The sequence below is a fragment of the Arachis ipaensis genome, chromosome B06 (genome assembly GCF_000816755.2).
Source record: "Arachis ipaensis cultivar K30076 chromosome B06, Araip1.1, whole genome shotgun sequence".
In the NCBI taxonomy this organism is placed as follows: domain Eukaryota; kingdom Viridiplantae; phylum Streptophyta; class Magnoliopsida; order Fabales; family Fabaceae; genus Arachis; species Arachis ipaensis.
Window position 1 is genome coordinate 90,528,767 of NC_029790.2, and position 14,518 is coordinate 90,543,284.

A 14,518-nucleotide genomic window follows, 5' to 3' on the forward strand; every position below is an offset into this window, starting at 1 on the left:
CCCAAAACAAATGGGCAAGTTGAAGTCTCAAATAGAGAACTAAAGTGAATCCTAGAGAGGACAGTAAGCGCCTCTAGAAAGGATTGGGCTAAAAAGCTTGATGATGCTCTATGGGCATACAGAACAGCTTTCAAAACCTCTATAGGAACATCACCATATCAGTTGGTGTATGGGAAATCCTGTCATTTGCCAGTAAAACTAGAATACAAGGCCTATTGGGCTACTAGATTCCTTAACCTTGATGCTAAAGCAGCAGGAGAGAAACGACTTCTCCAACTAAATGAGTTGGACGAATTACGCTTAGCTTCATTTGAAAATGTAAAGATCAATAAGGAAAAGTCAAAAAGGTGGCATGACAGAAAGATATATTTTCTAGAGTCTTTGAACCAGGACAGAAGGTCCTGCTCTTCAACTCGAGACTCAAATTATTTCCTGGAAAACTCAAATCCCGTTGGACGGGACCGTATGTGATTAACAGTGTATCACCTTACGGGCACACAGAACTTCAAGGTAAAGATACTAACACAAGGTTCACTGTCAATGGACAGAGGGTCAAGCATTACCTTGGAGGAGATATTGAACCAGGAGGCTCAACACTGCTACTAAGTTAAGTACAGTGAAGTCTAGCTAAAGACATTAAAGAAGCGCTTGTTAGGAGGCAACCCAATGATTAATCGTATATTATTTTCTAATTTTCTTATTATTTCTATTTTCATTAGTTTTTCCTTATAATTAGTTTTTAATTGGGTTGATTTTAATGTTAGTGATCATGAATAGTGTTTAAACAGAGATAGAATGATGCAGAACAGAAAGAAGAACACCCAGGAGAAGGCATCTCTCTGGCGTTAAACGCCAGAAAAGAGTGGAAATTGGGCATTCAAATGCCCATGGAGGCAGCAAGCCTAGAGTTTAACGCCATCCAGGGAGCCTGGCTGGGCGTTCAACGCCCAATGGGGAACACAAGCCTGGCGTTAAAACGTCAGCCAGGAAGCCTAGCTGGGCGTTCAACGCCCAAAAAGGAGGGCAGTATGGCGTTGAATGCCAGAATGGGTGCCATTCTAGGCGTTCAACGCCCAGCAAGCAGAGGCAGCAGCGTTAAACGCCAGAATGCAGCCATTCTGGGCATTTAAACGCCAGCAAGGCAGCAAGGGAGGTAATTTCCAAACCTTCTCTTTTTCATTCAACCTATCTTTTTAAATTTCAATTTTGAAATCCCATGACTTTTCAATCAATTCTTTTTCAAATATTTCAAATTCCAATTGATTTCAAATTTAAAAACAATTTTAAATCTTTTCAAATCTTTTTCAAAACCTCATATCTTTTCCAACTAGTTTTTAAATTCTTTCAAAATCTTTTCTTATCTTTAGTAATTCTTGTTCATATCTTTTAAACTTTAAAATCCTTTTTTTACTTCATATCTTTTATATATTTTATATCTTTTTCATATCTTTCAAGTTTAACAACCTATCTTTTCTATCTTTTTCAAAACTTCTTTATCTTTCTTTAAAGATTAATTTCGAAAATCCCTCCCCCCTCCCTATATATATATGTGACTCGTGCCTGCTCCCCTCTCCCTCACTCACCCCCCTCTTCATTCGAATTTACTTCTCCTCTTCTCTTCTCCTTCACTTTCTTCTTCTTCCTTTCTTACCTTTTGCTCGAAGATGAGCAAACATTTTAAGTTTGGTATGGAAGGAGCCTTGTTCTCTCATTGAGATTCGAATCCCATGTCTCTAAGAAGTAGCAAGACCGCTCTAAGAAACAAAAAAGAAGATGACCCAACAGTTGTTTTCAAACCTGTTAGATTCTACACCAAGCAACATAAAGAATACTATCACAAAATAATGAGTAAGAGGCCAGTGATCCTTGAGGTCAGATTTGAACTAGGAGAAGAAGAATACCCGGAGATTCAAGAGCAAATTCGAAAGAGAGGCTAGGAGATTCTAGCCAATCCTGAGATCACTGTTGGATTCAACATGATCCATGAATTCTATGCAAATATGTGGATGACAAATAAGCAAAAGAAAGATGGAACAACATTCCATACTTTTCACACTATGGTCAGGGGAAAGATCATCTATTTTCATCTTGATAGGGTGAGAGAGATCTTTAAATTACTCTTACAAAGGGATGACCCTGATTCCTACAATAGAAGGGTGGTAGCCAACCCTAAGCTGGATCAAGTCCTAGAGGACATCTTCCTGCCTGGAACTCAATGGATTGAGGATGCAAAAGGCAAGCCAAACCAGCTAAAAAGGATGAACCTCAAGCCAATTGCTAGAGGATGGCTAGGCTTCATTGGGTGTTCTATACTCCCTACCAGTAACTATTTTGAAGTCACTATTCAAAGAGCTGTGATGATTCATTGCATCATGATGGGGAATGAGGTAGAAGTCCACCAAATAATCCCCCGTGAGATGTACAAGTTGGCAAATAGGATGTCTACTCATGCCATGCTGGCATATCCAGACCTTATCTTTCGCCTATGCTAAGAGGCTAAGGTCCTGATCCACATGGACAATTTTATTCCAGTGGAAAGCCCAATCATCAAGCAGGTGATGGAAAGCTCCAAGATACTAGAGGATCATCCCAAAAGGAAGGCACCTGAGCCTCCCCAAGAGATCCCTCTAATTGAATATTGGGATCAGCTGAAAGCATCTGTGATGCACCTGCAGACCACCCTGGATCAACTCAGAGAGGAGCAAAAAGATCATATTAGCATGATTTGTAAACTGGTCAAAGAGCAAGAGAAGCAAGGGCATGAGATAGAGGAGTTGAAGCGCCAGAAGCTCTCCCCTAAAGAGCCCAGCGCCCCTCAGGTTGTTGAGTTTCAATCTTGTGACTATTCCAATTCCTATTTCTCATATTTCTGTTATTCTAATTCCTGTCTCTCATAATTAGGTTTACATGATCACTAGTAGTATTTAAGTCTTTATTTTAATTTTTTTCTGTCTTTTAAATTTTTCGAATTAAATAAGCATTAGTAATAATTAATTTTTATTTTTCAATTAGATATAAAATATTCCCCTTATCATCATTAAACATGAATAAAATAGTGAATTTTTTTAGAAGAAATAGAGATGCATAAATTTTTGAGTTTCATAATAATAATAATCAATTATTTTGATATGGTGGCATTGCTTTTATTTTCTGAATGTATGAATGAATAGTGCATATTTGAAATTGGAGTTTATGAATGTTGGCTCTTGAAAGAACAAGAAAAATGAGAAGTATTATTGGTATTCTGAAAAATCCAAAAATTGATTCTTGAAGCAAGAAAAAGCAACAAAAAGAAAAAGAAAAAGCATGTTGCAATAACAGAAAAAAATATATAATAGTGAATATATATGCATGCGAAAAAAAAAACAAATTTAAAAGAGAAAAAGCAGAAAAAAAAAGAAATAAATAGAAAAAGCCAATAGCTCTTTAAACCAAAAGGCAAGAGCAAAAAGCCAATAACCCTTTAAACCAAAAGGCAAGGGTAAAAGGATCCAAAGATCCTAAGAGTGTGCTTAAGAACTCTGGACACCTCTATCTGGAGATTCTAGCAAAGTTGAATAACAATCCAAAAGGGTTCACCCAGTTAAATGTCTGTGGCATTTATGTATTTGGTGGTAATACTGGAAAACAAAGTACTTAGGGCCACGGCCAAGACTTTAAAAAGCTGTGTTCAAGAATAAAAAAGAACTAAACTAGGAGAGTCAATAATATCATCTGGATTCTAAGTTCCTAAAAAGACCAACACTTTTGAGTTTCAATGGATAGTGAGATGTCAAAACTATTTAGAAGCAAAAAGCTACTACGTCCTGCTTATCAAATTGAAACTGAGCTTCATTGGAAACTCTGAGATTTATTGTATCTTACTTTTCTTTTTATCTTACTTTTTTTTTAGTGGCTTGGGGACAAGCAACAATTTAAGTTTGGTGTTGTGATGAGCAGATATTTTATACGCTTTTTGGCATCATTTTCATATTGTTTTTAGCATGTTTTGTTTAAGTTTTATTATGTTTTCATAGGTTTTAGTGAAAAATTCACATTTTTGGATTCTACTTTGATTTTGTGTATTTTTAGAAAATTTCAAGTATTTTCTGGCTGAAATTGAGGAGATGGAGCAAAAGTCTGATTCAGAGGCAGAGAAAGCACTATAGATGTTGTCCGGATCTGACCTCCTTGCACTCAAAAGAGCTTTTCTGGAGCTACAGACGTCTAAATTGAGCTTTCTCAAAGACTATGGAAAGCTAACATCCAGGGCTTTCCAGAAATATATAATAGTCTATGCTTTGCTTCATAATTAAAGGCACAAAACTGGCGTTCAACACCAGCCTCCTGCCTTATTCTGGCGTCCAACGCCCACGAGGAAGAGGCCAGCGTCCAAACGCCCATAAAGGACCCCCTAGCCAGCGTTCAATGCCCTAGAGACCTCCTAGCACGTGGATCTCAATCAATCTCAGCCCAAACACTCACCAAGTGGGCCCCAGAAGTGGATTTTAACACTAAAAGACTGTTTTACCCTTCTTATGTAATCCTTAATCATTAGCCTAGTATTTATTTGAGAACTTTTATATTATTCAGAACCTTTTGATACTTTACACATTTTCCATATTATATTTCTATCAGTATGAGTTTCTAAACCTCCTAGGTTGAGGGGAGGAGCCCTGCTGGGTTTTATGGATTAATAAAGTATTACTGTTTCTTTTCAATCCGTGTTTGATTCTCTATTCTAAGATGTATCTTCATTCTTTATTCTAATATCGCATGCCTGACAACCACCCGTGTTCTTCTTGGGTTCGTGTGACTACATAACTGGAGAGCATTGAGCCACTAGCTTGATTATACATCTCTTAGATGGCTAATCCACGACTTCGTTGGGGACTTCTCGAAATATCAGTTTAGCCGAGGTATGGGGAGATTAGAGTCCTTGTGGTAGAGGCTAGAACCCAAAGGCGCAGCATTCTCTGATCCGGAAGATTTATTAAGGAGAATGGACTGCAGAAGCTTCACCCTCAATCAGAATGGATCCACACTAACCCTAGGGTTCAGATCTGGAGGAGCATTGGCAACCTCTCAACCGGCATTGATCACATACAGCCTGCCATAGAAGAAATCATTCACAGTTGAAGAAGACAGTAAGGCCAGAGTTAATCCAAAAGGACAAAGCATCTCCAAGCGTTAACCATCTTCTTATCATAGTTTATATAACTTCTGAGTTCTAAGTAACATTTTCTTTTTTTTCCTTTTATGCGTTCAAACAATATACCTACATCTCCTACTCACCTGACTACGATCTACAAGATAACCATAGTTTGCTTCAAACCATAATCCTCGTGGGATCAACCCTAACTCGCTCAGGTATTACTTGGACGACCTAGTGCACTTGCTGGTTCAGTTGTACGAAGTGTGGGGATTCGTGCACCATTGTGCCTCTTGGATTTGTAGCTTCTTCATCAAAGACAAGGGCATTAGATTGATACTTACACCAAGATCACATAGGGCTTTGTCAAAGGTTATGTTCCCAATAGTGCATGGAATCTGAAAGTTCCTAGGATCTGGCATCTTCCTTGGCAATTTGCTTTGAATTATTGCACTACGTTCCTTGGTCAAGAGCACTGTTTCATCTCTTTTTAAGGTCTTCTTTTTAGAGAGTAAGCCTTTCACGAACTTAACACAGAGAGGCATTTGTTCCAAAACCTCAGCAAAAGGAATATTAATTTGCAGCTTTCAAAGAACTTCTAAGAACTATGAGAATTGCTCGTCCTTGGTCTCCTTTTGGAGCTTCTGAGGGTATGGCATCTTTGGCTTGTGCTCAGGTGCCTTGGGTGGGGTGTGTACTATGGTACCCTCAGTCTTTTCTGGAACTTCTGTTTTCTCTGATTCTTTGTCACTGATTCACTTGCTACTGTGATAGCCTTGCACTCTTCTCTTGAATTAGGCACTGTGTCACTAGGAAGAGTGTTAGGAGGCCTCTCAGATACTTGCTTACTCAACTGATCCACTTGTATCTCTAAGTTCCTAAGTGAAGCTCTGGTCTCTTGCATGAAACTATGAGTATTCTTGGATAGTTCTGCAACTATAGAGGCTAAGTCAAGGTTACTCTTAGACTGAGGGCATGCTTGCTGTGGCTAAGAGGCTTGGAACTAATGGTTGTTGAGATTGTTCTGATTAAAACCACCCTGAAAATTATTGAAGTTTTATTGTCTCTGAGATTGGTCTCTCCACCCAAAGTTAGGATGATTCCTCCACTCTTGATTTTATGTCTTAGAAAATAGATCATTGTTGGAGGATCTAGAGGCATTACCCATGAAATTAACTTGTTCAGAAGTAAACTGGCCATAGTCATAATTCTTACCTTGAGGAAAGCCACTACTCATGTCATAGGAAGTGTCTTGAGCACTGACAGCTGAAACTTGCATTCCACTCAAGTATTGTGTAATAGTATTAATTTGCTGAGACATAGCCTTATTCTGGGCAAGAATAGCATCCAAGGTATCCAACTCCATGACTCCCTTCTTTATTAAGGTCTTCTCATAAGAGTATAAATATTGGTTCTTAGCAACCATCTCAATCAACTCCATAGCATAAGTGGTCTTTTTCATATGGAGTGACCCTCCTACAGAATTATTTAGGGACATCCTAGCGGTCTCAAAGACTCCCTCATAGAATATCTGCAACTGTATCCAATCAAAGAACATATTAGGAGGACACTTCCTGATCATCAACTTATACCTTTTCCAAGCTTCAAAAAGAGACTCACCCTCTCTCTACCTGAAGGTTTGAACATCTGTCCTCAACTTAATCAGCTTCTGAGCAGGAAAGAACTTGGTCAGAAACCTGTTGACGACCTTATCCTAAGTATCCAAGCTCTCCTTAGGTTGAGTGTCAAGCCACTGCTTTACTCTGTCCCTTACTGCAAATGGGAAGAGAAGTAGCTTGTAAACATCAGGATTTACTTCATTAGTCTTCACATTGTCACAGATCTGCAGAAAATTAGAGATAAAACAAGTTGGAATCTTCCTGTGGGAGTCTATAAAGCTGACAACTTTGCTGCACTAGAGAAATTAACTGAGACTTCAATTTAAAGTTGTTAGCAGTAACAGGGGACACAACAATGCTATTTTCATAGAAATCCGGGCTAGGAGCAGTATAAGAGTCAAGTGTTCTCCTCGGTTGTGTAAGAATATTAGGAGGGTTAACAACATTGACATTAACCGCGTTGTTGTTATTGTTGACCTCCATGATGGGCTCTTCAGCTTCCTTCTCAAGATTATCTCTGAGATTTTCACCGGCTTTGTAAGCTCTAGCTTGTTGCAAACGCCGTCTCAAGGTCCTTTCAATTTCAGGATCAAAACCTAGAAGAGGTTCTTTGTTCTTGTTCCTGCTCATAAACAACAGAAAATAAAGAAAATGTGAAAATCTCTATGCCAGAGTGTAGAGAATTCCCAGTGAGGTATCCTATGTAAAAGAAATACAATAAGATAACTAAATAAACAATACTAACAATTAGAAAATCACACAGAAAAATAGACCACAAAATTGAAAATAATGAAAAGACAAATAATCAGAAAAATAAAATAGAATTACTAAGGGGGACAACAAACTTAATTTCAGAAATTAAGGGAAAACTTTGACTAAAATAACGCTTAAATTTTCAAAAATTTAAAGAACAAAACAAATAAAAATCAAAAGCTAAAAATGCCTAATCTAAGCAATCAGACAACAGCTAGTTGTCAATCACAGTCAATCCCCGGCAACGGCGCCAAAAACTTAGTCGCGGATTTTGAATACCACAAACTAACCGGCAAGTGCATCGGATCGTACCAAGTAATACCTCAGGTGAGTGAGGGTCAATCCCACAAGGATTGATGGACTAAGCAACAAAAGTCAATGACTCACTTAGTCAAGCAAGCAGAAAGTTGTGTTTTGGAGTTCAAAAGCATTAAACAGTAATTCAGATAGTAGAGAACACAAACAGTGAAATTGGTGTGAAATATATATGAGAAAGCAGTTAAGGTTTCGGAGTTATTTATTCGTCTGGATCAAGTTTTCTTACCAACTATTTTAATCATGCAAGATTCATTTCATGGCAAACTGTAATTGACTAAACCCTAATTCCTTAGTGATTTAGTCTCCTCTAACCTAATCAACTGCCAATGTCTTGGTCACTTAATGTAGATTAAAGAGTTAGGTTAAATTCTAGTTTATTAGCCACAAAAATCTTAATTACCCAAGTATAAGAGGATTATATGTCACGTATCCCGTTAAGTCTAAGTAATTAGCAATTTAGGAGGAATTTACTTTTAAGCTGGTATTCAAGTGAGATAACTCTTTCAAGAATCACAAGAATGCATATAGAATAAGGGTTGTTCTTCCGATATACCTAAATTCATAAAATGAAGAACGAAAGTAATCCTTGAAACTAAATCAATACATTAATTAAAATAGAATAATAATAGTCTTAATACATAGAGATAAACAGAGCTCCTAACCTTAACCGAGGAGGTTTAGTGGCTCATGACTCAGAGAAAAAACTAGGGTTCAGAAAATGTGAAAGTGCATAAGCGAGAAGATCCACGAAGGGTTGAATCTTTTTCCTTTTATAACTAACCTAATTTGATTTAAAACTAAAATAAAATAATAAATTCTAAACCTAAAAGATTTTGTTTGTAATTAAAAATAACTAAAATAAAATAATATACAACAATTAAAAGTTAAAATCCAACTAAAGATGCTCCTTTGGTGAAGTGTGATCCACATTGCTAGCGCTAAACATAAGATTCGGCGTTTAGCGCCCTAGGGGACAGAAGCTCTCCTTTCAATTCTGGTTTGCTGGCTTGGCGTTTAGCGCCCTAGTAGGCAGAAAGCTCCCTTGCGTTACTGAGTTGCTGGCGTTAAACGCCCAAGTCCGCGTTTAGCGCCACCTTGGTAGATTCGAATTTCTTCTCTTTTCTTGCACACGAACTCTGCCAAACTGATCCAAATTTTACCTAAAATGATTAAAACACCAAAGCAACTCAAAGTAGCATCCAAAGAGGTTCAAATACTAAAATTTAATTAAAACTCAATAAATTCTAACTTAAAATAAACAGAAAATGAAGGAAAGATGCTCACGCATCAAACATTACTCTCACTTGCTGATCAATTTCGACCCAAAATGTCTTGTTAATAAATCCTCATCTCGGTAACACGAATAAAAATTTATATGCAACTCTCTCAAACTCTTTGAAACTTGTTGTCCCTATATTGCTCAATATGACATTCTTTATCGTATTTAGAGAATTAACATGGTAAGTATGCAATATTACAGATAAATTGCATTCAAATATTACTCATTCATCACCATTTTTTATTATTCCATTGGAATAATTTATTCCAAAAGATGGATTATTAGCTGTGTATAAAGAAGAAGGATAAAGAAAAATAGAGAATAAAGAAATGGGTGTAGTATGACTAATGATTGAGACAAAACTTTTTATATAAGATTTTTTTTATGTAATTTTCTAAGATTTAGAGACACCTAGATAAATATATACATATCCCAAATATATTGGCTTTAATTTTATACTGACCATATTTCGAATACTCAGTATCCATTTTATGTATATTTTTTAAAATGTGTAATATTTCGGATACACAATACCCATTTTATGTTATTAATAATTTTCAAGACAATGTACTCCAGATGTGGGACGATCATTTAATAATAAATTTTGTATACGTTGCAAACTTTGGTTAATATTACAATATTTCAATGTAAAAAATAAAAATGAAAGTCTCTGTTTTTTTTTTTTTTTAGAAATTAGATTTTTGGGATTTGCTATTTTTTATAAGAAAAAAATACTAAATTGGTCCTTTACGTTTGGGCGTAATTCTGTTTTAGTTCTTAAGGTTTAAAGTGTCCTATTTGAATCCAAAAAAGTTTCATTTAGTTTCAATGTAGTCCCACCATGGGGTCAAAATTAAATAATTAACGAAATGTCCTCCATGACAGCAGTACAAGAACAAGGTTGATAATCTAGAGAATAAGTACAAACTCTATAGGCACAAAATCGACCGTGGATGCATCAATACATTTATTTATCATTTTTCTTATAATTTAAATGAAATATTTTCTATAAAACTAAGGAAAATGATAAATACATGTATTGATGTATTTACGGTTGATTTTGTACCTTTGGAGCTTACATTTATTCTCCAAATTATCGACTTTGTTCTTATACTATCATGGAGGACATTTCGTTAATTATTTAACTTTGACCTCATGGTGAAACTAAATTGAAGCTAAATGAAACTTTTTTAGATTCAAACAGAATACTTTAAATTTTAAGGACTAAAATAGAATTACATCCAAACGTAAGAGACCAATTTAATATTTTACCTTTTTATAAATAAGATAGTTACGGGTAAACAAGACATGGCTTTGTTTTTGGACACTACCCGCGGGTAGTAAACTGCAGTACCCGAACCCGCCCCTGCGGGTACCCGCCCCACCCCGACCCGCCCCTATAAAAATTAAATATTTTAATTTTTACCTATTCATATGTAAACTAAGACAAAAATTTAAAATTCATAGACAAATTAAAATACAAACATAAAATTAATACAATGTCATTAGCTAAAATAACTTGCAATTAAAAAAAAATTATTAGACCACTACAAATTTAACACCATAATAAAGAAATTACAATATTAGATATAAAGGGAGCTTCAACCCTTAATCTTGATCACTTTTAACATCTTCATCATCATTAAAAGTTTGCAACACTGTTACTTTGTGTGTCTTCTCTAGCATTACTAGCCATGAAGTAATTCGAAAACACCTATATCAATAAAATTAAAATTAATGAGGGTCTAAAATTAACATAAATCATATTATAAATGCATAAAAATCAGAATGCACAATTACAAAATCAGAATAAAATCAAAATTAAAACAGAACACCATGAGCCAAAACAACTTCTGCATATAACAGCATATTTCCTTAATTAAAACAGAACACCATGAGCATATTTCCTTACCAAATTCTAGGATGAAATTACTGCAGTTTCAAAATTTTACATTCAGAAACAATAATTATACACGAGTCATATGCATATTTGTTTAATCAATATCAATAATTCAACTCTAAAATACAGCAAAGCACAAAACAGCCGTGATCATTATGTACTCTCCCTGCCAAAAAGAAAGGAGAGAATGTGTGAGAAAATTGGAACATTTTCTGGCTGTTGGTAGGTTCAACAATACATGACTATTGCTTCTTCTCCTCTGCTTTCCTGGGCTGAAAAGAAGGGCACATGAAAGAAAAAGAAAATTAATAGAATAGGTATAGATCATATACTTAAATGGACGGAATGATATTGAGAAACATAAATTGTAAGATCATGCAGAGAAATTAGTTGCATTTTGCAAAAGCATATGTATTACTAGTGCATCAATGAGTAACCACATAAAGATAGCATACAGACAACTAATATGGATTATTATATAGCATTATTTATATATCCGGGGAAGAAATTATGTCCATCTTATAGCAAAATTCTGGAACATACAGTTAATCAATACGGATGGTTTCTTCTTTGCTGTTTCTAGCAACATATGACATGTACCTTGGTAGTAAAATCAATGAATCCATAGTGCATACTTAGGAACTTCAACTTATCTCAGAATTGTAATGTATCTTCCTTATTCTATATAACAATACAAGCAAAAAATACCTTTCAAACACCCTAATAAAAATGTGCAATTTTGTATTAAAATTTATTACAGGCAAGATCAAATTAAAGTAGGATATCAGGCATGAAGAACAGGAAAACCACCAAACTCATCATTGCTCCTATGAGAAAAGCTATACTCATCATGCGACAAAGAGATTAAATGCGACATCCACTACTCATATTTGAGATTGAAAAATGCAATCCAGGGATGTTTAAGTTTGAAAATCAAAATTACTGTCCCAGATAAATGTAAGAGCAGTTTTCCGTTTCCATACAATTCTAAATTCTAAAAGTAAAGACGATAATGCAGCACCAATTACCATCCAGAAAGTAACAGAAAAAGATCCGCAATGAAATAATAAGCAGAGAATTAACATTGAAAGGAACCACACCAAACATAATCGCAAATAAACAAAATCGATAAAGCGAGAAAAAACAAACCTTGACGCCAGGTGCGGGCTGAGATAGCTCTTCTTTGGGAATGATGACGGGCCATGACTCACCAGCTTCTCGGAACATCTGCTCGGTCTCTAGGGTTTGGCCTTTTTCAAGAATCATGGTCCTTATGCTCTGTGCAGGGGTTGAGGTCGCATCGAAGGCTTGCTCGACGCCGTTCACGAAGGTCACCGTGATCTGCGACGGGTGTTCGTCGGTTCGGCGCTTCACCTCCACCTGGCACGCAGGGTTTGATTCCCTCGCCTTGCGTGAGTTGCACTGTGCCATGAACTCCATACACGAGCATGTGGGACTGAGAGGAGGCGCGGAGGAGGAGCCAGACGAGGCTCGATTACGATGCAGAGGAGGCACGGGGGTGGCTTGTCTAGTGCGCGACTTGGAGGCCGGAGGGAGTTAAATCCGCCCCGACCGGGTAGGGGCGGGGCGGATACCCGCGGGTACGGGTACTGCTGCCATCCCTAGACCAGGCCACTAATTAACACTGAAAGTCCCACCAAAGGCCCAATAAACTGTCCATTGAGTCCCATTCGTACAGTTGCATATATATTTTAATTGAATAAACTATTATTTGTACTTATGAATTTTGTAAATACTGACAAAAATATTCATTAAACAAGAAAACTGACATTGTAACCATAAAAAATAGATTCTGTGTGACAAAAATCACCAAATCCTATTTTTTTAATGAAATTCTCAAATTATCCTTTTTCTTTATCTTTAACCTCAATTCTATTACCGAGTTTTAAATTCACAGCCCTCATCACCACCAGAATTTTCTCTGATTATCACTGTTTCCTCTTCCTTTCTCTACTGCCACCACTCACCATCACCACCACCACCACCAACATCATCGCCGCTTACCAATGATCTCCCACGTTACCTCACCTTTTCCACCACGATTACGGACATCTTTTACCTTAACCACTATCACAACAACAACATCCAAAGAACGATACTGAGGATATATTATATATCATTGACAAAAATAAATTACCACCAGAATCTATTTCATATTAAAAAAATTATAAGCTTATATCTCTGTAAAATAAAAAATTACAATCCAAAAAAGAAATTAATAAAAGAGGATTACCATTTGATGAGTTATTTGAAGGATGACGGAGTGCAAGAAAACGGAAACAGAGGAGATACGAAATCTTAGAGACCGTGCACGACAATCATTCTGTTATTAAAAAGATTTGACTACGTAATCTCTACGCCGCCGATGAAAACCTTCAAGGCGGTGGTGTTCACACTACAAGAAAATAAGCTTTCTGCCACGCTTTAAAAGCTTGCCGAAAAGTGCGAAAAAACGTGCTGATAGCTTTTTGCCACGCTTTTTGAGCTATCAGCACGCTTTTGAAAGGGTCACATCCGCCAGCGTGCCGGTTGCTCTATCGGCACGCTTTTGTGGATCTATCGGCACGCTTTCTTTTTGGCCACACTTTCAACTCTTGCCATGCTTAAAAGTGTAGCCATAGGTGTTAATCTATCGGTACGCTTTAAAAGCGTACCAAAAAGTTCACATATCGCCACACTTTTGAAGCGTGCCAAGAAAGTTGGTTTTGGCTACGCTTTAAAAGCGTGCCGATAGAGCACATACAGCCACGCTTTTAGCTTTTAAAAGCGTGGCTTTCCCACTAAAACCTTTTACCACGCTTTCAAAGCGTGGCCTATTCCTTTGTCAAATTTAAAAAAAAAGAAAAAATTAGAATGCATAATAATAATTAAAAAATTACAATTCTATCATAATAATTAAAAACAGAAAATTAGAAGGCATAAGAATTAATTTTTTATTAATTTACATTAATTATTTACATGCTATAATAATAATTTAAATTAAAACTGTAATGTTCCCAAAGATATGAATGATGGAAAAACAAAAAGTGATATACAGCAGAACTATGATTAACAAAAAGTTGATGTGGGAAGAACTCTTGCTACCATTTGCTTTAAAACTGTGTAGGTGTGATTGTGGCTCTCATCATCCTGCAGATATCATCAAAAATTGTTTAGAACATAAGTTGACACTATATGTAGTAATTATAGACCTATTCTATTAATTTCAACATAAGCAAAAGCAACACAAAAAAGTGAAGAACATACAAGTTTCAATAAAGTTCACTGGTATAATCAAAAGACATTGCTCCCTCTCTAATATCCAGAAAGAAGAAAATTGATTTGTAAATCTACCACACCCTCTCAATAATGAACTATGTACAGAACAGTAACTGTATGAAAGAACTTCATATAAAGTAAATTTGCATAATTTCAAACCCTAATCTCAAGTAACAGTAAGAAAGCACAAAACCAACCACATTCTGAATACAATAAAACAACATTAAAATTTCCCCCTT

General features: G+C 36.2%; 1 protein-coding gene across 1 annotated transcript; it reads right to left on the reverse strand.

Annotated features, from left to right (window-relative positions):
• On the reverse strand, positions 10,905-12,557 carry LOC107647089 (the record flags this gene model as incomplete). The annotated part of the gene is made up of 2 exons (XM_016351213.2): positions 10,905-11,272; positions 12,150-12,557. Coding segments are annotated over 2 exons (438 nt in total), but the record flags the coding sequence as incomplete, so codon positions are not given.